Consider the following 24,763-nt stretch of genomic DNA (forward strand, 5'->3'; position numbering starts at 1 on the left):
TTTTTCAGAAGATTTCATTCTATATGCCTATGAAAAGTACTCTCAAAACTAACTTTTTCCTAATTATAATTAAATCTAGAATATTGTATTATGCTTAGTATTATTTCATTTTTCTCATTCAATTTAGAATTTACAAATGTCAAAAAATTGAGAGCTGTCACTTTTGATGAATTTCTGTTTATTACAGACCCAAAATAACATGACATACCTCATTACAACTTTATCATTATTTGGAAAATTTTGGTAATGAAATGAAGATTACTTGAAATAAAGTATGCATTGAGAGGAAAATTATCGGACGGGTTCATTTTTGAGTCATGAGACTTAATAGAGAGAATACACTCATTGAGAACAATCTCCAGCCATATGCCGGCTGCACACCAGAGGAATGCCAAGCCAAATTTGTTAAAGCATTCACACCATACAAAGAGTTCATTGAACAATTTCAAGCTGCTTTACTCCTTCACAACATCAAATTCTTCGTAGCCATTTTGACTACAGTTATTGGCTTAATTGTCCTCTTCTCTCTCCTTCTTGCTTCAAGCATTCCAAATCTCGTTGTCGCAATTATTGCCATTCCAATTCTCGAACTTTTCTACTGCTTCGATGCTCACATCCATGTTAAGAAGCTCTATCTTGCTGAGCTTCCAAAGCTTGCTGATAACGCTCCAGACCGCATCCGTACACTTGAAGAAATTTTCGCTGTTGCATGGAAGCCAGTTCTTCTCATTTGGCGTTTCGGATTCTATGTTTACGCTACATTTGCTTGCCCGAACCCAGTTGATACAATAGCTTTCATCATCTTGGCAATCATTCTCGGTCTCCTTAATAAGGTTGTTTGCTTCTTCGGCATTTTCTCATTCTGCCTTGTTCTTGCTCTTGTTACACCAGCCATCCTTATCAAGACACCACTTGGTGAGAAATTAAACCAACTTCTTCAGAAGAAGCAGAAGCAAGAATAAGCTTAAAGTATAAACAGATGATATTATTTTATTCTTACGCTTTTTTGAATTTAAATTTGGTTTACAAAAATTAATCCCTAATTTGATTTACTAAACAACTTGAATGGCTTTAAAAATGTAAGAGGTAAAATGTATGAAGTTGAAATGTATATTTCAGAAGGTTTGAATTTTTTAATTTCATATCTTTGTGAATTCAGGTGGCTTTCATAAGGTTATGTGGTTGAGAAACTTAAGATTTATGTTTAAAAGGATATAAAGAAGGTTTATCAGAAAATAAATTAGAAAAAGTAATATTTGGAATATGAATAGAATCTTTTTTATTTCTAATTGGAGGATTACATAAAAGAGTAGAATGTAAATTAGAAAGATTTAATTTTGTCATTTCCTTTGAATTCTCAATATTATTCCCGAATATATTATCTTCAAAATGGCAATCATTTACAGTACCTGGAGATGAATCTGGTGCAGTAGTAAATAAATAAGTAGCATTGTTTCCTTTGAAGAAACAAAGATTTAATGTAAATGTACCATAATTAAGGAAAATTCCAGCACCATTTTCTAAAACTTTGTTATCAATAACATTACAAAAATAGAAATTGTGTGTATGATAGTGATAATAAAAACAACATTGTGTATTTGATGAAATATTATCGAAATTACTAAAATTTGTTGTTGAAAGAGAAGATGGAACACTACTAAATGCTGCATTAAATACTAGTTTTGAGTCAGAGATATTTATTGATGAAAATAGATGAGATCCATATAAATGATATAAAACAGCTGACTCTCCTGTAATTTGAGTGAATGATGATTCAATAACAAAATTCTTGTGGTTATCATCATTTGTCACTTCAATGCATGAATGAGATCCGTAATTAACTGATTTAGATTCATAACTACAGACTTTGTATTGAACAAATGATCCTTTTGATGAAAGATATATGGATCCTCCTTCACTTTTTTTAGAAGAACAGTTAAAAAAAGAAGAAGTTGAAACAAGAACTTTTGTATCATCAGTTGGTTTAGTGATTCTAATAACACCTTGTGGACTAAAATTTTTGAAAAGAACGTGATCAACAAAGACGTGGCTGAATTCAGTGACTGTTTGACTTTTATTAATAAATTTGTCATAAGTTGCAGGATCATAGAATCTCTTCCATATATCGCTTGAAGGAGCTGAGAAATGAAAGCGTGACGTTCTTCTTCTACTAAAGAGATTTTCTTCTTTTTCTTCTTCAAACAAGTATGATTATCAATAGTTTACAAATTGGTGAAGTTAGTCTCGAGATTCAAAATTACGATTTTTAATGTGAATTTTGACAGTAATCTCAATACATGGGTACTGTTGCAATATGATTGAAATTAACGAAGTTGATTTTAAATTGAATAATGTGGGAGAATAACTGACAATACAACTAATTATATTATACAAGATAGTTGCCAGTTGGAACAAGAAATTAGGCTGCACCAATCATTTCTTTCGTTTCTGGCATAACGCCCAGAAAGAAAGCGATCTATAACACAAGGAAAAATGATGATATTGTCACTTTTCGTTTAACAACCTTATTTTTTGTTTTTAATTATTCTGAAATTTATGTCAAATGATACTACTTCAAAAACAACTTAAATAAATTTTGACAAATGTCAATTTTTTTATCTATTGATTTTTCAAAAAAATGAGTGACGAAGAAGAAGAAGTTTATGTTGTATATGAAGAAGAAGAGGAAGTAGAAGACTCATCCAGTGATGAATTAGTTCAATTGGTTTCTGAGTCATCTAATACATTTATTACGAAAGAAATTGAATCCTTTTCTCATTACCTACCAAATTGGAGTGCATACTCATCTGATAATCGTATGATCATTAATATTCCATCATCATTCTTGCCCTTAGCTCAAAAAGTTGTTTACGGCTTTTCTGTCCATGATATTTTACTTAATTTAACAATTACAATGAATTCCAACGACTGGACGACACCTCCACAAATAACATTCGAGCACCCTATTTACAAATCTCAATTTATCGGCCGTCCTTTAATTGTTGACTTAATTCCAAAATTCTTCAACAAAGATTATAAACCAAAACAAAATTATCGCGCTGCAGGCTACGTACTAAATGCTGCCGGTCATGCCGACCCAGAACTTGTCAAGCTTCTTGCTAAAGAAGGAATTTCGGCAGAAAGAGCCAAAACAGCTTTAGTTCTCTGCAGAAACAAGATCAATGATGCAAGAAGCTTCCTGAGGACAGGTCAAAAAGCAGATGTTAGTACCAGAATGCCCTGCAAATTTGAAGAATGTAGATTACTTTACTTTATCGTTGAAATATGTGATTTATTCATCGGTTTACAAGATCATTGTTGCTTCTGTGGCAAGAAGCTCTCAGAAGCAACAGTCAAACCTTCAGTTTGCTCAAACAAATTATGCAATTTCTCATTTACTCAACTTGGTGTTGGCACAAGCCTTCTCCAAGAGATCAGGCGCGACCCGGACGTGGCAGATCTTATGATATCTTGCTTCGCTACCGCTCTGGGAACTGCCTGGCTGAAACCAAAACCAAATAATTTCACAGACGATGAAATGAGACAGATTATCAACGGATTACCAACTGTTTCTGATATGGTACGAGCCAATGACGACCACCAATTGGCAAATCTCGTTGGAGATAAAGCGATTTTACTATTAAATTGGATTATTCTCTCGAACAAGTCACAGTTATACGAATTGTCACCCGAATTACGACTCAAGCAGTTCCCAACTCGTCACCAATTCCTTACTCTCATGGCTTCTGAAGAGAGAGAAAACGAATTTAAAGCATTGAAAGCGAAATACGGTTCTTTCTTCCTTTGGCATGGATCTACAGGTGACAGATGGCACTCCATCATCAGAAATGGTCTAAAGAACGGAACAGGAACCGAAATGCAACAAAATGGAAAAGTTTTCGGATCTGGAATTTATTTGGCCTCCGAACTTTTGACTTCACTTAACTACGTAAAGAATGTCCAGAACGAATACGCAAGAAGCACGTTAGGAAATTCACTCCAAGCTGTTGGTCTTTGCGAAGTTGCAAAAGTTCCTGATTTGGAAGACCACGGAAGAGCTTACACATTGATGAACGAAAAGGCTATTGTTGTGAGGTTTTTGTTCGTCGGAGCAAATTTCTCATACGATGTTGTCCAGAAACCTTTGGAACGTGTTCCAAAGTTGAAAGATATCCTCAACTATCACGCTTCTCTTAATAAATGATTGAATTGTATTATAAAATTGTTTAAAATTAAATAAAATTGACAAAAAATTTAAACTCTATTGATCCAACCCACTCGCACTTGTTTTAACGTCTAATGACAATATAGTAATTAGCTTTACTATTGAAATGTAAAATTTTATTTCTTTATCATTGAAATGACGCATATTGGTGTGCTAAATGATATTTTTATGTTAAGTTTAGTTGAAATATCAAATAATTTTTATATTTAAACAATATTCAAAAATAAAATACCAAAGAATTTGGAAATACAGCGGATAATATTAATAAAGTATGATTATATATGGATATTATAATATGTTTTTGATAACCTCAAGTTCAGTTGGAATGAGCGAACCTGGATATATTATGAAGCTCGACGACTCAGTCATTCATAAGATCGCAGCGGGTGAAATTATCACTGAGCCAGTTAATGTCGTCAAGGAATTGCTCGAAAATTCCATTGATGCCGTTGCAGATCACATTCAAATTAACATAGAGAACGGAGGGTACGGTTTAATCCAAATTAAAGACGATGGAACAGGAATACGCAAATCAGATATGCCTCTCGCGTGTGCAAGACATACAACTTCCAAACTACATAAATATAATGATCTTAGAACCATCGGAACATTCGGTTTTAGAGGCGAAGCATTATTCTCAATGTCATGCTGTGCTCATGTAACTATCACTACAAAGACTTTCCAAGAAGAATACGGATATTCAGCTGAATATTCCGACGGAAAAATGTCCTCAGATCTCAAGAACATAGCGGCAACAGAAGGCACTACGGTCGAAGTACGCGATCTCTTCTACAATAATAGACTCAGACTCAACGCAAGACCAAAAGCAACAACAGATGCGAAAAAAATCTACGAAGTAGTAGCAAAATACGCAGTTACATACCCAGAATTAAGCTTTGTACTCTCATCTAATGGAAAGGAAATGCTCCAAACTTACGGTGGCTCAAAAACAGAAGACGTATTAAAATTATTATTCGATATTGAAGATACAAAGTCGATATTTACGCTTAGTTTCTCTCCGTATCCGAATGTTACAGCTACTATGTTCCTTAGCGCCCCTTCTTTCTCTTCTAAGAAGAAGATGAACGCCATATTTATAAATGGCAGGCTTGTTCAATGCCAATCCTTCAAGCATTCCATCGATACGGCATACTCTGAGACAGTAGGATCGGGTGTCAGCCCTTTCTACTTCATCATATTAGTCATGCCACAAGAAAATGTAGAGGTGAATGTTCACCCATCGAAAAAAACCGTCAAGTTTATCGGCGAAGTCGAAATTGGGGAAGAAATCCATAAAAAGATCAAAGAATCGCTAGAACAAAGAAGAGGATCGAGGCCTGTGATGCTAATGAAAGAAAGGACACATAAAACTTCACAAAAACCAACTGATTCTCCTCAAATTGACAAATTTATATCCCAAATCAGCCAGAAACCAGCTGAAGATGCTCCACCACTCTCACAAAGAGATAAAGCAAGGCAAATGTTGGGCCTTCCGCTCTTGGATGCTCCTTCCAATGAAAAATCAACAAATGAAGAACCAGAAAAGCACGAAGAAGAAGAGAGACCTATAGCTCCACCAAGTTATAAACCACCTGAAGAGAACAAACCACAAGAACCTCAAAATTTCCTCTCAGAATCTGATGATGAAAAATCTGAGGTCAAAAATGAGCCAAAAGTCGAAGAACCAGTCACACAAGATCTTCCTAAGCCTAATATCCCTGTCGAAAATACTCATTTCAGTGATGATTCCGATGAAAATCAATTCTTTTTGCCAAAAGTGCCAAAAAGTGTTAAAAAGAACACATTAAACACAGAAAAAGCACCTAAGAAGTCATCCACGTCAGACACTCGTTACAATCTCTTTGCCGAGCTGAAATACAAACCAAAAGTTGTATCTGCAGCCGAACAAGGCATGAAAACCCTTGAACAGCTTCTCACTCCACCAACAGTCATTGCCAAACCATTCCGAAACGTCGAACTCCAAAGTGTTCTAGAGATGAGACGCAATTTCACCGAAAACAGTTCAAAAACACTTACAGAAATCCTGAAAGGCCATTCTTTCCTTGGTTTCTGTGATATCAGTAACTTTTTGATCTCTTTTGGTGATGGACTTTATCTCTGCAACACATTTGGAGTTGTCAAAGACTTGTTTGTCAAATTGATTTTGGACAAATTCCAGAATTTTCCACAATTGAGATTAGACAAACCAATTGACATCGCGCAGACTGTTTCTATACTTGGAAATGATGGTGAAAAAGCTGTGCAAACACTGGAAAACAATTCTGCAATGCTCATGGACTATTTCTCTATTTCCATTGAAAATGGGAAACTTTATTCGATGCCAAGCATTGTTTCTAATTACAGACCGACTTATTCTGCAATGCCTCTCTTTCTTTCCAATATTGTAAACAATGTTGACTGGGAGAATGAGATACAATGTTTGTCCACTTTAATTGATGAGATTGCGTCTGTTTCTTCGCCAATTCCTGATGATGGAAATGACAAAGAAGTCGAAATGAAACTGATGAATCAAATTGGTTCTTTGGTTCTTCCTGTGATGAAAGAGGAGTCTTTTGTAGCTTCAATGGATGCAACTGAATCTGTTATGAAACTGTATACTGCTGCTTCTTTGTTTGATAAATTTAATCAATAAATAAAAGATATATATATATACTATAAATCTTAATTTGATGTTTATGTACAAGATTTATGTATGAATATAAATCTTTATATTCTTGCTTCTTTGTATGATAAATTAATAAAACTATACATCAATTTGATGTTCATATGCAAGCTTTTGTTATTATATATCTTTTGACTGTTGCGTCTTTGTTTGATAAATTTTAATTTAAAATCAATTTGATGTTTATGTATACCGCTGAGAATTTGTTATATACATTTAATTGATAATTTATGTCCAAATGAATGAAAAAATAAAATTTAATCAAGGCATTATTGCAATTACTGCCCATATAATGCGAATGATGGCCAAACACAATAGATTTAATGAAGAATTTGCAGAAAAGCTATCAAATATGATTGTAAAAAAGTATAGAAAACAAAAAGTCAAATGAAAATATAAATCCATTTATCATTGGTAAACATGAAGTTGTTAATCATCAAATTTCTGCTGGAGCTGTATAGAAGCAAAAAGAAATAAAGGATTTTCTCTCCTCACTGATGTATCAACTAAAGGCAATCTTGATGTTGTTTAATGTCTTGAATCATCTGGATCTGATAATGGATCAAAAAGTAGTAATGAAAAAACTCCGCTCATTGAAACATCATGAAAAAGTAATATCTTATCTTTGAAGGCGCGCAGTATAATTATCGGTAATGTTTATTTTTATGCTATATTTTATACAATTAGTGCTGAAAAAAAAACATTTTTATGTTCTCAATCTCAAATAAAATAAAAGTGACATCATAAATAAAATGGATTTTTCATATCAAAAGATTGAATTGGACGCCGTATTTAAGAGTCCACAGCAAGCATATGATCTAATACGAGACATTACTGCAAGCAATTTTTCTACAAATTCAAAAGAAATTTTTTCATTAATCAATGCCAAAAAAATAACGCCGGAAACAGCCTTATTTTTCTTAGATATATGCATCTATGTGCTATCCTATCAAAAATTCTATGTATCCAGATATCTATGGACAAATATTGACAAAATTCAAATTAAATTATCTTCCAGAAAATGAAAACATTGCAACAATTCTATGCTCAAAAGGATTTAAATTTTCTAACTTTGAGCCATCGATTGACTTGGAAAGTCTAATTAATTTGTATAAGAAAGAAAGTCCATTTGATTTGATTTGTAATGATAAAATTGATGAACTACAAAGTAAATACCCTAATTTGGATGTCAATATGACTGAAAACAAGCTTTCACTGATAGATTGTGCATGTAGACATGGATCAGAAAAATGTTTTAACTTCTTGCGAGATAAAAAGCCAAATACTCTCAAAAATCGCCAGTTTATACACTTCAAAGCGGAAATATGAACATCATTACAGTAATGAAAGCAGACGGACAGCGTTTTAAGTATCTGCTCCATGTTGCCATAAGATATCATCACATAGATCTTGCGATTTGGCTGACAAGAAACTTTCCAACAGAGAAGATTTCAATTGCGGAATGCATGAACTGGGGAAACTTTGATGTTGCTAACTACTTGATTAGTAAAGGTTTTGATATCAATGAAGTTGTAATGCTTATACTTCATAATTTCATTATATTATTTTTATATCTTATGAAATTCATTTTATATTTATGAGAGTATTCATTTTATTACATTATGACGTTAATTATTTCATTTATGTCATTCATTTAGCTCATGAAACAGAAATTCACATTATCATTCAAAAAATTCTTTGTTTTTATCATGACATTCTATTTACACTAATGGAATTCTCTATATTATCATTATATTCGCTTATAATTCTTGTTCTATTTAAATATATCAAATACATTTTTAAATTTATTACACTCCTCTTGCCATTGCTATCAGAATGAAATCTATAGAATTGGTTCAATGGTTTCTTAGTCGAGGTGCTGAAGTTAATAAGTTATTAGTTATATTTAATAATTATTGCATTCATTATTTATATATATTAATTATTTTATTATAGAATCTACTTTTAATTCACTACATTTGATGTTATTTCATAAAATTCAATTTTGTTTTATATTTCTCATATTTTCAAAAAATCATGTTTGTTATTATGGAATTCAAACTCGAATAATGTTATTCTATATTACAATTGATGGTGTTCATTGGGAATTCATGTCATTCGGTTTAATATCATGGAATTCTATATAATTAATAATGAAGTTCTTAATTTATTTATATATATCCATTAATGATTGCAATTGAAGTTGATTCTTTAGATATTGTAAAAATTCTTGCAGCTGCAGGAGCAGACCTTAACAAAACTGTAGTTCATTATCATTTAACTTTGTTCTTTTGTGTAATTATGAAATCTTTCTTAGTTAAATGACATTCATTTAAATTTTAGTATATTCTATTGCTAAATTCATGAAGTTCAATATTTAATAATGAACTTCTTTATCAATCAATAAATGCCCTCTATCTGTTGCAATTCAGTTAAATCATATTCGAATTCTTTGGTTTTTGTTTGATAATGGTGCTGAAGTGAAAGTTAAACTCATTCAATTTCATATTATGAAGTTTATTATTTATTCAAAGTATTCATTAATGGATTCATATTGTCTTCTTTCCTATCAAAGCATTCTTAATATAATTATATCATTCTTTGATTCATGGAATTCACTATTTCCTAATAGAATTCAACATTTTTTTATCAAACTCTCTTTGATATTGCAAACAAATATGGCAATGATGAAATGAAGAACTACATGAAACAAGTTGAAGAAAAGAATCGCTGCAGAATATGCTGATATATAATATAATCAAAAACTATTATAAAAAATATTATTGGAACTTTTTTTATTGAAATCATATATGACATATAACTTCAAAAAATATTGATATTCCTAAGATAATTTATATTTTATAAGCAGAATAATCTGTAACTTATTAAATCTGGATAAAATTATATATTTGTTGCCTTTCATTCTATTAGGTGTTATAGAAATTATGATTGGAGGGCATCCTGTTTCAAAAGAAATACCTGTATTTATATATTTTGGGTCTTCACCATATGCTGAAGTACTGTCTGTTCTTGAATTTTCAAATGTTAATGATCCCCAATCAAAACCAAATACATCATGAATTTGATTATTTTGAATATAACAATAATTCATGTATAGATCAGATCTCAAAGAATAAATTAGTGAATCGCCACCATTATTTCTTACGTAATTGCATGATGTGATTTTAAAATTTAAGTTTGAGTGATAATTAAAATAAATAGATCCTTGTTTGTTATCAATGACATTCACGCATGTAATATATGAATCGGAACTTGCTTCCTGTGTTTGATAACCTCCTGTATCTTTCGTGACTTTATTTTGCGTAATATTACATTGATTCATAATAATTAACCCTTTTCTCATGTGCGTCGTGACTCTGCTTTCTTGAATTGAATTACCACAATCAAAAACTGATGTTTCATTGGCTTGATTTTTATAATTTGCAATATCTGAAACAAATGTGAAAAATGATGTTCCTTCTTTTGAATTTGATTTTATGTATGAATTTTTTGTTTGAACAATTTGACCTTTATTGGAAGAATAGAGAGAACCTCCTTTTTGTTCACCAGATGAACATGATTCAAATTTATTTGAAGTAACAAATGTTTTAACATCATCATTTATTGGTGTAATTCTTACGGCACCATTTGGATCTAAATGAATAAAATTACAGCTTGAAATAAAAAAGTTGAGGTCGTCAGTTGAAATTGGACTTGAACTTCCACTATACATCATAGCATAGTATGATCCTGGAAATACATCCTCCCAAGACATTGCAATCGATGTCAAAATGATAATTTGATGCACAAATCCAATTCTTTTTTAATGTGATTGTTTTTTACAGAATCATACAAAAGTGACATTGAAACGAACAATAATATGCTGTAATTGTTGGAATCATTTCAATATGAATAGAAGATTCATATATATCATTATTTTAGGGTTCTGACCGACCAATGATTTATCCTTTTTGAGAGGAACGATACTGACTCTATTGAAATAAATTTGAAAGAATTCTATTCAATTTTATAAAGTTCACTTTGTATTTTCAAACTTTAAGGTTTATTATTATGGATATAGGCTCATATTATTATTAGTAAGCCTCAGTATGATGTTTATAAAAAAACAATAGATAAAAATGTAGTGATTAATCACGATTTGAAGTTCGCATTGATCTTAAATTATGAGAAACAGATTGTAGGAAGCTCTTTATGATTGAAAGACTTTAAAATATCAAAAAATTGAAATAAATCTTCAATATTTTCTTGACTTTACCTTCTATTTGTTGCGACAAACCTATGTTTTAAATGATTTAAGTCTAGAAATTTACTTTTATTAGAGAATTTGTAGAAAACAAAAAAATCTAAAAGTTAAACCAAAGATTTTTGAATATCTAACCTTTTGAAGAATAATATATTATGGTGTCAATTTATTATAAAAAAAAAATTAAATAAATTTAAAATTAAAAAAAAATGATATATAGACGTTTTTAAACTTATCAATCCGTCTTAAACCATACGAACCTCATATTTACCAGCCTGTGTCAAGTAGCGGATCCACTTATCTGGAGTGTAATTGCTCTTTTCGACTACTTTGAGGTACTGGAGGGCCAAGCCTGAAGCTGAAAGCATTGGGATGTTGAACTCGCAAGAGATTGGGTCCTTAATCTTGAGGGATGGGGACTCATTTGTAGTAGAAGCGAGGCAAGTAACGTAGATTGTAATATCAGCCTGTGTCTTACCAGCGAAACCGTTGATCTTCCAGATAACAGCGTTCTGTTCACCTACGAAGACACCCTTGCCCTGGGATTGTTCGATCTGAGTTTCTGATGCGTTTTCTGGCATTGGGATCTTAACAATGAGTGGTGTAGCTGAGAGCTTCATATCATAGTTGGATGTAACTGAAACACGGATTTCAATCTTATTCTTTGAGATATCCTTGACAAGTGGGTCAATCTTGAATGGAAGTGAAACATTTTCTGTCTTACGGTATCTCATAAGCTCGAACTCGCCATCTGGAGGGATGAAAGCGATAGCACGGTCATTGGCGAAAGATGTGAGTTTGACGCACTGATGGAAGACCATATCATCGACTTCGATTGATGCGCCTGCTCTGGAAACAGCTCCACCGCCACCGCTGTACTGGCCTGCCTGGCCGGAGATCTTATCGTTGAAGCCAATCTTGCATTCGGGCATACCTGAGAGATAAGCCTTCATATTGATAGCGCCGTTGACGGAGGCATCGAGGATCTTGCCACCAGCAGAGGCAAGCATGGAGACCTTCTCAACAACATCAACGTAGATTTCGTTTGTACGATACTTAACGTTGGTACGCCATGAGACGGCACCTGTAGCGGAGATTGTGATCTGGTTTTCTTGACCTGATTCTGACTTGTTTGAGGAAGGACGCTGTGTTAAGCCGCGGATAGCTTCTGGATCTGTGTTCTGTGGGTAACCTGTATCGCAAATTTCATCAAGGAGTTCAAGAACATCTGGTGTATGTGTCTTGAGCTCGTTGACTGTGCATTCAACACCGATTACGGATTTGATGAGTTTTGGAATGCGTGAAAGGAATTCGAAAATTAAACCAACGTTGACATTTTGTCTTGTTGCTGCTACATAGTAAATTTCATTCTCCAAATAGTGAAGAAAGGACGTGCCGTCGACAAGATCGACTGGGGAGGTGACTTCCTTAGCAGCGATGATGCCAATCCTATAGTTCTCGAGAGCTGTGTCATCAAAATCGCGGCGGTAGCGACGGATACACAAGACTTCTCCATTACGATCGAGGATGACTACACCACTGATCATTTAGCAAATGTTGGGTGATTAACTCAAATTGAGCGGTTTTGTAAAGTTACTTCCGATGAGAGTTTTATTGCACTTATTGACTTTTTTTCGTCTATTGTTAATCACCGGTTTGGCAACACTGAGGAATCGATCAATATGAGATTGCGATTTCTGGGATTGTAAATTTATTTTAACGATAAATAAGAACAGAAAAGTGGAGATCCCTTTTTTTATGAAATTTTGATTGAAGAAATTTTATGCAGGCAAAAAGATGTGACGATGGACTATATGTGAAATGAAATGCAATCTTTTCATAAAAAAAACGATACATTTGTTGATCCTATCGTGATATTATTTGTCATGCTTATTGGACATAAATTCATTGGCCGATGTATTTCCAATACCGTGAAACTGCATGTTTCATGCTTATTCTATTCACAAAGAGAATGATTCAACCAAAATTATCGTAGCAAATCTTTCATTTTCAAAAATACGCTCGAAATAATCCCATCCGCAAGTAGTAAGTACTACTGTTTGAGACACACGTAATCAATGTTAATTACTTGTTGCTAACATTTTGTTTTATAAATCACTACATGTTTCGTTTTATGATACTAATATATAAATAAATCCCTCAGCTATTGAATATTGTTTAAAATGTTTACGAACGCTCACAATGAGTTTCTTGAATAAGGAAATTTATATCATAGGTTTTTTATTAATACCAATGCACATAAGATATGTCTTCATCTAATATGCTCTTTTTATAACTTTCTTTTGTGTAATTCCTGATAAATTTCAATTTCATTATAGGAAAAATCGTTAGATTTTCATAAGAAATGTTTCTTTTAACTTGAGTTAATATAATGATATGAAAAAATTGGAATATATTATCAATCGGATTTGGACAAATCAAATTTTTTTGCAAGACAAGAATTTTTAAACTTTTATATGACAAATCTATTTTATAGGATTTTTCTAATTTATTGATCTGATAATTAGGCTATAAATCATAATTTTTATTTCAATCAAAATTAATCCGATGAATTATGATGGAAAATTTTTGCGGCATGTATTATCTTCATCTAAATAATCTATTTTTAATATTAAAACGGAAATTTTTTCCAAGAAAATGAATTGAATGGGTTATGTTTGGTCTAAAATTTTTTGCTAAATTAAATGCCACCAAAGGTCGCACAAATTCCAATCAAGAAAGATGAAGATAGCACATACCGTTACAAGATGCCACGTTTAACCCCACGTAAGCTTTCTAGCGGTAATGGTGTTAAGACTTCAATTATCAACAGTGCAGATATCGCAAAAGCCATTGGCCGTACACAGGCTCTTCTTACACAGTGGTTTGGTTATGCTCTTGCTTGCCAAGCTCGTATCAACCCATCATCCAGTCAAATCATCATGAATGGTGACCACCCAGCTAAAAAACTCCAAGATTCGCTTTATGAATTCATTGATAATTTCATTCTTTGCCCACACTGCTTAAACCCAGAAACTACAATGGAAAAGAAAGGTTCCCAATTAATTCTTGTTTGCCACGCTTGCGGTCACTCCGATCCAGCTTGTGTTGGCAGCCATGCTACATACATTCAGAAGACCCTTGACTGGATTCTCTCTCACATTCAGAGCGAGCAGACAAAGGGCCAAAATGTTACACAGCGCGCACATGGTCGTCTTGATGAGATCGATGAATACGAAAAGCAGAAGGCTAACGAGCAGAACGAAGCTACAACCGGCGTCGAAATCAACGTTGAAGAATTCAAGAAGATCGAAGCCGAGCTCGATGCTCAAAACCAGAAGGCCGTTGAGCGCCCAACAGAAGCAGAAGAAAATGCCTACTTCGAGAAGTTCGGAAAGCAACTCGTTGGAGAAGAAACAGATGCTGAGATATTTGAAGAATTCAACAGCATGGCAGAACGTGGTGGTTGGAACAGCCCAACACGCTGCGCTATTATTTTTGAATACCTTTTCCGTGGCGAGCCAACCGAAATTCTTAATTCAATAGAAGACCGCCGCGGCTTCATTATCCGTGTCCTTAACGAGGATGGTATCCAAAAGGACTTCCAGACAGCTATGGCCAGCTTCATCGAAAAGAAGGTTCCAGAACTTTTCACATCAGCTCCAGTTATTTGGCACTGCATGTACAATAACGAAATCATCGAAGATTCTGCTTTCCTTGCTTGGTACACTGCACGCCCATCAAAGCGTTTCGAAGACCCAGAAAAGGCCAAGAAACTTCGTGAAATGCTCGCTCCATTCAAGACATGGATTGAAACTGCTGAAATCGAGCCAGAGCCAGAAGAGGACGTCAAAGAGGAAGAAGAGAAGCCAGAAGAGAAGGCTGAAGACAAGAAGGACGATATCAACATTGACGACATCTAAAATTATAATAAAGGTAATGATTTTTTAATATCTAACTATTTGATTTTTATTTAATATCCTTGTTTTATCAGATTTTTAATAATTTTATTATGTTACAATAGAGTTGTGGCCATTACTCATATCCCATGCTATGGATGTCGCCCTTTGCAAATCTATTTTTAAATGAAGGATGAATTACAGACACAAAAATCAATTAATTTTTGATATTTTTAATTTTTTTTTCTATTTTTTATCAGTTTTTGATGGAGAAAGATTTTTTTACAATATCTTTCAATAATCAAGCAAATTTAATACGACAGAAACGAATTATTTTATCTCAAACTTTGTATACTCTCTTCAATTTTAGATTTGCTCATATTAGTTGTTAATTATGATATTTTCAAGTAAGAAAAATAAAATCTTCAGGCATATTCGATATGCTTTTGTCAAAAAAACTTAAAATCCAAGAATTTATTTATCAAAATTGAATGCAATTATTTCAATAACAATATAATTACACTTGCAAATCATATTACAAAAGTGTTATGTCAGGTTAAATCGTATTTAAATGTGAAAGGCTTGGATTCACGATCTTGGCTAGTTGACCCCGTTATCGATAATGATTTTTCATTTATGCTTCTGAAATATTGCCAATTAAGCTTAGAATATAGCACCTTTATTTTTGTGCTATAACATATACTACAGCAATTATGACCTACAGCTTAATATTGGTTACTTCAGCCATGATAATCAGTGGCTGTAAATGTTATGAAGTAAAATGAAACACCAGCACAGGAGATTTCTTTCTGGTTTCCAAAGTTCATCAACAAGCATTATGAAAAATCAATATCAATTTTTTTTTCACTGCTATATTTGAGAATCAAACGGAAAGAGAAATAATGATTCATTTATGAGAATAAAAAATACACTCGAAACCAAGTATTTGAAATGAAACGATACAATTTCGTTTATTTCAAAACGATCATTTGATTTCATTGGTTTTGCAAAGAAGTATGCTGCTTAAAAGTATTTTTCAATTACAAATATTTTTTTATTTGGACAACATCGCATTTAGATGAGTCAAGGTTCTATTCAGAATTATGAATACATTGCTACCCACATCAGTGATTACATTAAGGAAGGTAATTTCTTTGATGCTTTTAAAATCGAAGACATCAAAAAGATCATGAAAATTTCAAATATAACGGCTACCGACTTCATTGCTCTTCTTAAGCAGTCCCATCCTACTATCAAAGCAAATGAATTATATGCATGTGCTTGAAATTCTAATGTTTCTATTCAAAGCTTCGAAGATGTCATCTCAACACTCAAATCAATCAAAAAATACATGAAACTCGGGATACTTGACGGGATTATTAACTTTTTAGATCAAATATCAAAAGAAACGTTTGAATCTACAGAGAAAATCCAAAAACAGCAAACAGAGCAAAACGACATTCAAAAACCAAAAAGTGACAGTGAAAATAAAACACTTCAATCTCAACTCAATCAAGTTAATGAAGAAAGCATTCCGAAAGAAATTCTAACAAAAATTTCAGAACTCAATGAATCTGATAATTTTGAAATTATATACAAATTCCTTGATGATCTTTCATCACAAGGAAATAAAAAGGCTATTTCAAAAGCATGTGAAGAAGGACTTTGGACAAAGTTAGTTAAAGGGTCATACTATGAAGATATAAAGAATGTACTTCATGTTGCAAGTGAAAAAGGAAATCTGAGACTTGTAAAATCTCTCATTGAATGTGGCTGTGATAAAGAAACAAGGAGTAATCATAATTACACTCCACTCATTTTTGCATCAGCTAATGGTCATCTTGAAGTTGTTAAATATCTTATCTCTATTGGAGCTGATAAAGAAGCAAAGAATAATTCTGGATATACTCCACTCATTTGTGCATCATCATTTGGTCGTCTTGAAGTTGTTAAATATCTTATCTCTATTGGAGCCAATAAAGAAGTAAAGGATAATAATGGAGACAATCTACTCATTTGTGCATCATCATTTGGTCGTCTTGAAGTTGTTAAATATCTTATCTCTGTTGGAGCCAATAAAGAAGTAAAGGATAATAATGGAGAAACTCCACTCATTTGTGCATCAGGAAATGGTCAACTTGAAGTTGTTAAATATCTTATCTCTATTGGAGCTAATAAAAAGGCAAAGAATAATCGGAGAAAAAATGCATTCGATGTTGCATTCTTCACGGTCAAAGATTTTCTAAAACATGCTAAATAAATTATTTCAGATTTCTCTTCAACCAATATTTGCTTCGTCCAATATCGATTTTAAAGAAAAACATTATTATAAACTATAACTTATTGAAATTTTTATGAAGATGAAACATTTCTATATGCAAAAATATTATAATTAAAAATATTTATCACCATTTGACAAAGCGAATGTTATTCGTAAGTATTTCAACAGATAATAAAGCATAACCATGCATAGTTTACTTTCATTTAAAAAGGAAATTATATGAAATCTATTATCAAAATCTGTGAATATTTTCGAAAACATTCATATTAAATATTTGAAAGAGAACGAGTTGAGATAAACCGAATGTAAATTTCATTCAGATTTTGAAAACCGTTCTACCGCTGTTAGATGTATCATCTATCCTCATATTTTGTTTAAAGTGCGTTTCGATGTAAAAGGACAGTTGGTCTTTCTGTAAATAAATTTCTGAATTTGAAAATCATGGAGATTATGAAAATTGATGCTGTTTTCGAGAGAGTGAATTCTCATATCTTCTATTTATTGAACACACGATGTATGTAAAAATTTCCGAAAAAATGAATAACGTATTCAATTTTTTTCTCAAAATTTACAAAATTTTCCATATCGGCAATTCTCTATCGTTTTTTCTTCTATCGTCCTCAGTTTTTGGTTTAGCGTGGTATTTATCAATGTCTAAATACTGTGCAACCGAAGGCCACATTCTATATAAAACCCTCATTAGAGATGCAATGAGGCAAGCTGGTTTCTCTTTGAAAAAGGAGGATCCGACCGCAGTTCTTGTTTGGTGGGATGATTTGAGAAAAAAGGATTTCTACGGCCAATTAAAGCCATGGCAAATCGTTAACAGATTCCCTATGATTAACGTTATATGCCGAAAAGCTCCTTTCGTTCGCTTATGTCAGCGTACAGCTCAAACTTTCCCATCACAATTCAAATTCTTACCGAAAAGCTTCCTCGTTCCAATACAGCAAGAGCAGTTCAATGCTGAAGTTCATAAAAACGAAAAAAGATTCATTGTTAAACCAGATCGAGGCTCTCTCGGCGAAGGAATCACTTTTGTTGAAATTGGTGATGAGCCACCCGCAATTGAGAGATTGTGCGTTGCTCAGGAATACATTCCTTCTTTATTAATTGATGGCTACAAATTTGACTTCAGAATCTATGCTCTTGTAGCTTCAGTTAATCCACTCCGTGTCTACGTTTACAGGAACGGCGTTGCGCGCTTCTGTTCTAAGAAAGCAACAGAGAATTCCGTATTTTCAGAATTGACCAACAAATCACTTAACAAGAAGAACCCAGATGTTATCATGACACAGATTGTTAAGATGATTGCCGATATCATGACATCACTTGAACAGCAAGGCCACAATACACAGCATCTTTGGCAGAAAATCGATCGTGCAATTGTTTCCGCTGTCATCACTGCATCCAAATTCCTTCAGCAAGGCATGAATAAGCAATGCCCGAAGATTGGATACCAACGATGCTTCCAAATCCTCGGAATTGACGTTCTCATCGACAACGACTTCAATCCATACATTCTCGAGTGCAACTACCGTCCATCCCTCGAAACAAATACTCCTTACGAGCGGAAGATGAAGATGGCCATGCTATCTGACGCTATGCAGATCATGGCTCCATCGCAAGAGCTCCAGGAATACGTCACTAAGAACTACTCCGAACATCTTGCAGAAGATTGGCCAGAACTCATGAAAACTGACCCAGAATTAATCGACGCGATCAATAAAACAGTCAACAAGCCACCACATAGCTTAGGAGGCTTCAACCTCGCATATCCATGTGATAACGAAGCTCAAATGAAGAAATGGGATCGAATGATTACATTTGTCGGAAAAATGCCTACAGAACTTAAGACTCGCTACTTCCTTCCACCAGCATTGAAGAAACCAGCAGCTAGAACAACCACAGTTCCAGCACCAGCCGCTCCAATCGTTGAAGCTACACATGATGACCGAATTGACGGACTTTCCAGCGGATCTGACCTCAAAGATGATCCAAATGAAGGTGCAGAAGTCGACAATGGCTTCGTCCCAGTCATTGACGATGAAGGTGGCGAAGATGTTGCTCCAGAACTCTCTGCTCTTTTCATCAACCAAATCATCCAGGAGAAAGGACACATTCCAAGGAAAGCGAGAAGAGCAGCGGAACAGGGACTTCCACTGACAACTTCGGACATCGTCGGCGGCCCAGTTGAAGGAATCAGGAGAGTCGGAAGACCAGTTGTAAGAAGAAGCACACATGATGACGACGATGATATGTAATTAAATATATTTTAAATTTTGTTCATATATAATAATTTGTCGATGATAAATGTATCCTATTTCTATATTTTCATAAAATCAGATTGGAAATCATTTCCTTCGCGTCTGTCCCTCAAAATTTGAGCGAATTGAAAGGTTTACACACGATGAATATGATTTCAGATATTATAAAGAAATTTTACTCATGATTGTTACAGGAAAAAAGATGATATTGGATTTTGAAGAAATATATTACTAAAGATATGGATCATATAAAGTAATTTTACTCATGATTGTAACAAGAAAAAAGATGATGTTGGAATGGCAAGAAATTTCTTATCCCTGTGGGAGTTAATATTGAACACCCCATAATAAGGTCATCCAAAAACAGTAATTAAAAACTACAGTTTGAAAATATTCTGAAACTCTGTTTGTTGAGAAGGTATGAATTTGTTCATTGCGGATTTTTTTTTGGTCAGAAAGTGCTTATTTTTGTTCCAGATTTGGAAATGTGGAGAGATTACTTGATAATATCAATCATAGCGTAAAATTTAAAATGTATGATGTCCCTGAAAGAGATAGTAGATACATCATACTTTCAAATTTCGGAAAAATTCGATAAGATATAAATCATAAAAATTTTATATTTTATAATAATTAAGGTTTTGTAAACTATTGAAAATCATATTTGTTTGGAGAGGATAAAGAAGAAAATCTCTTTAGTAGAGGAAGAACATCATGCTTTCGTTTCTCAGGACCTTCAAACGATATATGGAATAGATTCTATGATGATGCAAATATTGACACATTTATTAATACAAGTCGAATTGACGCCGAATTCAACAACGTCTTTGTTGATTACGCTCTTTTCAAAAATTTTAGTCCAGAAGGTGTTATTCGAATTTCTAAACCAACTGCAGATACAAAAGTTCTTGTTTCAACATCTTCTTTTATTAATTGTTCTTCTAATAAAAACGGGGGATCAATATATATGGCAATATCAGAATTTGGGGATGGAGCTGGATCATTTGTTCAATACAACGTCTGTAGTTATGAATCTAAGACCACAAAATACATAACAGGATCTCATTCATTTATTATAGTGACAAATGATGATAATCACAAGAATTTTGTTATTGAATCATCATTCACTCAAAGTACAGGAGAGTCAGCTGTTTTGTATAATAGATATGGATCTCTTCTATTTTCATCAATAAATATCTCTGATTCAAATCTAGAAATGAATGCAGCATTTGTTAGTAAGGAACCATCTTCTCTTTCAACAACAAATTTTAGTAATTTCTATAATATTTCATCAAATGAACGATGTTGTTTTTTTTCATCATTCTAATGATCAAAATTTCTATTTTTGTAATGTTATTGATAACAATGTTTCTGGAGATGATGCCGGAATTTTCTATCTCTATGAAGTCACATTTTCAGTAAATCAATGTTTCTACAAAGGAAACAATGCTTCTAATTTTTTATTAATTTATAATGAATATTTCTCAGCTACTGTAGATGAATGCCATTTTGAAGAAAACACATTTCCAACAGATAAAAATTATATTACGAATTCAAGTTCAATGACAGAATTAAATCTTTCTAATTTATATTCTCTTTATTTATGCGCACTTCCAATTAGAAATAAAAAAGATTCTATTCGCATTCCAAATATTTCTTTTTCTAACTTATTTTCAAATCAACCTTCAATTTATACTAAACATAGAAAATAGTTTTTTTATGAATACATCACTAAGTTCTAAATAGCATTCAGGACAATTTAATTCTTCATCATTTGTTGTGCAATTTTGGGAAGTAAAATATTAAAAATTTTCGTGAAAATTTCTCTATTCCGTCTTTTTGACAGGGAGCGGCGCGACCCCAAATTGTCAGAAAAGTGTATTCTATTTCATATGATTATTTTTGCTTATAATGACAAACATTATTTGAACCAAAAATAATTGGATGCAATAGCAATATTCAAAGAGCCAATGAAAACATTGACTTATGGATCCGAAAAGTTCGATTTTTTTGAGCAAAAAAGAAGAGTTCAAAAATGTAAACTATTCAGTGTCACCCCCTTAAATTTAAACTGTTCCCTAAAATAACAAAAATGAAATCTCAACTTTATAAACTTAAGGTCATAACGAAAGATTCTGATGCAGACAAAGTGGCAAAAGATGTCAGAGAGATATCAAATTATCTGCAGGAAGACTCATCTCTGTTACAACTTTATATTGAAATTTGTTTATCAAGTATTCTTCCATTTTTTGGCAAAACATTCCCAGTAGATACAAAATTGCAATCCATTGACTATTGGCTGCTACAGCCAAAGTTAGAAGTCATTTCAACAATAATTTCTTGTTTGAAAAATCCAAATTCACAATTAACTGCAGTTTACTATCTTTCTAAATGGACTAACAGTAAAATATTCTCGAATTTAATAGACACAATACTCTCAACAGGCAAAAATGAGAACTATTCCGAATTATTATCAATAATTTTTTCAATTCCCGACCAAGTAGCCGCAATATATTACGATATTTTGCAAAATGAGAAACAACTTCAAGCCAAAAAAGATAATCAATCAGAAGAAACACAAAATAAAGAAGAAAATAAAGAAACAAAAGAAACTAAGAAACGTGTACAAATAATTACAGACGAACAGCGAAAAATGTTTACAGAAACTCTCGAAAAATCCAACTTTTTCACTAAATTAGCCAAATCATTAACAAATCTCGATCCAATCTTGATTTCTAAGTTTTCAATCCTTAATTTAACGCAATACTTATGGAATACAAAGTTCACTGAAGTACAATTTGCTGAATCTGCCCTTAATTTGCAGCCATCTGCAGTTTCTCCCTTTATTTCCTCATTAATTGAGGACAAACCGAAAGAATTTGCCACAGCAGTTCTTTCTGTCCTCTATCCAAACGTCGATCGCGTTAAAAAACTCATCAGAAACCACTTTTTAACTCAAAAAGTTTTATCTCAGCACGCACAAGACACTTTGATCGCATTTTTAATTGGCCAAGGTGAAGTGATCTCTACTATTGAACTTTGTGGCGAGATATGGAGTCGCCATGTGCTAATTACTCAAATGTCGACAGGATTACACTCCCAGCTCTCCCATATCATATTAGCGATGCTTGATAAAGTCACTAAAGAGGAAATACAGAACTGCAAAGCCACTTCTTTGATTATGAGTGGAGTTACAGCTCATATCGGAATATCTTCACCAGAAATCCGAAAAGAAGGACTTATGATTGGCGAAAAAATCACACATATCTTATTACCAGACCAACCAGTCAAATTCGACGAACTTCACCCAGAAGATGATCAAAAAGAGAAAGAAGAGAAAGAAAAGACAGAAAAACTACTGTCAAAACCTCCAGAGTCCGACCAACCATCGTCAGATGATGAAGATAAAGAGTTAGACATCGATGGAGAGTGGAAAGAAGGAATTGACTTCGCGGCAAAGGGTAATAGTGACGACGATTCAGATGAAGACCCATTAGTTCCGTATAAAATCGATGATGATGTCGGTAGCGATAATTTACCAGTATTACATCCAAGAGAGCTCATTAAGCTCTTCAGAACAGACGAGAATGATAGCGAGAGATACAGAAAGTACAATTCTGCTATCGTAGCTGCAGCAGATGTTTGTAAGAGAATTACTGCCTTAGAATTACAACAAATGGGCGGCGAGTTACTTCAAACATTGATCAACGCTGACAATGAATACAATAACGATGACTTTGAAGACTTGAGAAGGAACGCATTGGTTGCTTTGATGTCAAGTTTCCCTTTAGAAGTATCTAAGCTCGTAATCGCTGAGCTTAGGAAGACCAGGGATTATTCACTTGGCAGAAGGCTTGTAGTAATGACGAGTATTGCTTATGCAGCGAGTGAATTAACTGAATTGCCAAAACCAGAGCGAGAAGACATAATCGAAGGCCATATCCAAAGGTGGGGTGACCCCAAGAACGCAAGGAGATGGGGCTCAACACTCCACAAAGTGAAGATGGTCAAAGCCGTCAATCGTTTCTCCCCATGCGCAACAGTTTATTTCTATGGTTTACTCAGCGGCTGCGATTTACAGAAGATATTGAGAGAAGAGGATGGTCTGGAAGCAACACAGCTACTTACGACACTCGCAGTGATCATAGAAGCTGCAGGAGAGTCAGTCATGGAGTTGGACAGAATGGCCACTGATTTGATGGATGTTTGCTTGGTTTTGACACCAATTAGACCTCCAAACGCAAGGAAGGCACTCATGTTTGCAATTGCATGCGCTGTTAGAGTGTTGAATGACTACAGAGGTAATGATATAATGGGAGAGTTCCTTGTCAACGCTGCTGAAAATGATCCTGATGAAAATGTAAGAGATTTGGCAATCGGTGTCTGCTCAATATTGGCTCAGAGACACGATGATTATCTGAATAACTTGTTCAAGAATGTATAGAATATATTTATATAAAGATAATAGATTTTCATTTAAATTGCTTTTTTCCTCTATTTTATTAGTCTGGAAAGCTATTTTAATATAGTGTTGTTATGTGTTTGCAAAAAAATCAAATTCTAAATCAATACATATGATTGCTATCTTTCTTGATTAGAGTTGGACATCCAACACGTCATATCATATTTTAGTAGTAGGATATGATGGGTTTTGTGACTTTTTTTGTAAACGTAAGAATTCATACAATATTGAACGATTTTGTATCATTTTTTTTAACATATGAAGTAAAAAATGTATGAATTCTTACGGTTTTTATTCTTACGTTTTTGAATAAATCAAGATTTAAAAAATTTTCAAAATTGTAAGACATTTACACTCAGCCCATGCATAATGAAATAAAAAATAAATTTTTTAAAAAAATAAACACATTAAAAAATTAACATTAATTTTAAAATAATTTATTTTTCCATCTTTTATAAAAGAAGCTATATATATAGATGATGTCAGATATTCCGCGATTAATTAAACATTGTTTAAATCCTGAATGGAATCAATGGAGTCATAATCAAAGACCTCATAAACGAGTAAAAGAAATAATTATTTTCATGAATAAAAGATTCACTACCATAATGAAATAAAAAAATAAAAAAATAAACTTTAAAAATTCATGTCTTACATTTCTGAATAATTTATTTTTATTTTG

At 33.1% G+C, this 24,763-nt stretch overlaps 10 protein-coding genes across 10 annotated transcripts, besides 2 other annotated features; 8 read left to right on the forward strand and 2 right to left on the reverse strand.

Moving 5' to 3' along the window:
- Positions 1-147: 147 nt before the first annotated feature.
- Positions 148-184: a mobile genetic element.
- Positions 185-285: 101 nt separating this feature from the next.
- TVAGG3_0410990 (uncharacterized protein) lies at positions 286-1,061 on the forward strand (the record flags this gene model as incomplete). The annotated part of the gene is made up of 1 exon (XM_001317006.2): positions 318-962. The coding sequence occupies one exon, from the start codon at positions 318-320 to the stop codon at positions 960-962; it is 645 nt and encodes a 214-aa protein (XP_001317041.1).
- A 1,572-nt stretch (positions 1,062-2,633) lies between these two features.
- TVAGG3_0411000 (poly ADP-ribose polymerase family, member PARP family) lies at positions 2,634-4,272 on the forward strand (the record flags this gene model as incomplete). The annotated part of the gene is made up of 1 exon (XM_001317007.2): positions 2,639-4,204. The coding sequence occupies one exon, from the start codon at positions 2,639-2,641 to the stop codon at positions 4,202-4,204; it is 1,566 nt and encodes a 521-aa protein (XP_001317042.1).
- A 207-nt stretch (positions 4,273-4,479) lies between these two features.
- On the forward strand, positions 4,480-7,049 carry TVAGG3_0411010 (mismatch repair protein Mlh1B (MutL-like protein); the record flags this gene model as incomplete). Its single annotated transcript, XM_001317008.1, has 1 exon — positions 4,551-6,878. The coding sequence occupies one exon, from the start codon at positions 4,551-4,553 to the stop codon at positions 6,876-6,878; it is 2,328 nt and encodes a 775-aa protein (XP_001317043.1).
- A 1,608-nt stretch (positions 7,050-8,657) lies between these two features.
- Positions 8,658-10,886, reverse strand: TVAGG3_0411020 (uncharacterized protein; the record flags this gene model as incomplete). The annotated part of the gene is made up of 1 exon (XM_001317009.2): positions 9,751-10,683. The coding sequence occupies one exon, from the start codon at positions 10,681-10,683 to the stop codon at positions 9,751-9,753; it is 933 nt and encodes a 310-aa protein (XP_001317044.1).
- A 461-nt stretch (positions 10,887-11,347) lies between these two features.
- On the reverse strand, positions 11,348-12,728 carry TVAGG3_0411030 (AP complex subunit mu family; the record flags this gene model as incomplete). Its single annotated transcript, XM_001317010.2, has 1 exon — positions 11,418-12,719. The coding sequence occupies one exon, from the start codon at positions 12,717-12,719 to the stop codon at positions 11,418-11,420; it is 1,302 nt and encodes a 433-aa protein (XP_001317045.1).
- Positions 12,729-13,824: 1,096 nt separating this feature from the next.
- On the forward strand, positions 13,825-15,130 carry TVAGG3_0411040 (translation initiation factor protein; the record flags this gene model as incomplete). The annotated part of the gene is made up of 1 exon (XM_001317011.2): positions 13,878-15,095. The coding sequence occupies one exon, from the start codon at positions 13,878-13,880 to the stop codon at positions 15,093-15,095; it is 1,218 nt and encodes a 405-aa protein (XP_001317046.1).
- Positions 15,131-16,149: 1,019 nt separating this feature from the next.
- Positions 16,150-16,356, forward strand: TVAGG3_0411060 (protein ubiquitination; the record flags this gene model as incomplete). The annotated part of the gene is made up of 1 exon (XM_001317012.1): positions 16,150-16,356. One exon carries the CDS (start codon positions 16,150-16,152, stop codon positions 16,354-16,356), a length of 207 nt encoding a protein of 68 aa, XP_001317047.1.
- Positions 16,357-16,422: 66 nt separating this feature from the next.
- TVAGG3_0411050 (ankyrin repeat protein family) lies at positions 16,423-17,331 on the forward strand (the record flags this gene model as incomplete). The annotated part of the gene is made up of 1 exon (XM_001317013.1): positions 16,423-17,331. One exon carries the CDS (start codon positions 16,423-16,425, stop codon positions 17,329-17,331), a length of 909 nt encoding a protein of 302 aa, XP_001317048.1.
- Positions 17,332-17,937: 606 nt separating this feature from the next.
- TVAGG3_0411070 (positive regulation of cilium movement) lies at positions 17,938-19,789 on the forward strand (the record flags this gene model as incomplete). The annotated part of the gene is made up of 1 exon (XM_001317014.2): positions 18,003-19,616. The coding sequence occupies one exon, from the start codon at positions 18,003-18,005 to the stop codon at positions 19,614-19,616; it is 1,614 nt and encodes a 537-aa protein (XP_001317049.1).
- A 508-nt stretch (positions 19,790-20,297) lies between these two features.
- TVAGG3_0411080 (telomere length regulation protein TEL2 family member family) lies at positions 20,298-24,473 on the forward strand (the record flags this gene model as incomplete). Its single annotated transcript, XM_051233085.1, has 1 exon — positions 22,273-24,063. One exon carries the CDS (start codon positions 22,273-22,275, stop codon positions 24,061-24,063), a length of 1,791 nt encoding a protein of 596 aa, XP_051102815.1.
- A 163-nt stretch (positions 24,474-24,636) lies between these two features.
- Positions 24,637-24,763: part of a mobile genetic element that runs on past the window's edge.

The sequence above is a fragment of the Trichomonas vaginalis genome, chromosome V (genome assembly GCF_026262505.1).
Source record: "Trichomonas vaginalis G3 chromosome V, whole genome shotgun sequence".
NCBI classification, from domain to species: domain Eukaryota; phylum Parabasalia; order Trichomonadida; family Trichomonadidae; genus Trichomonas; species Trichomonas vaginalis.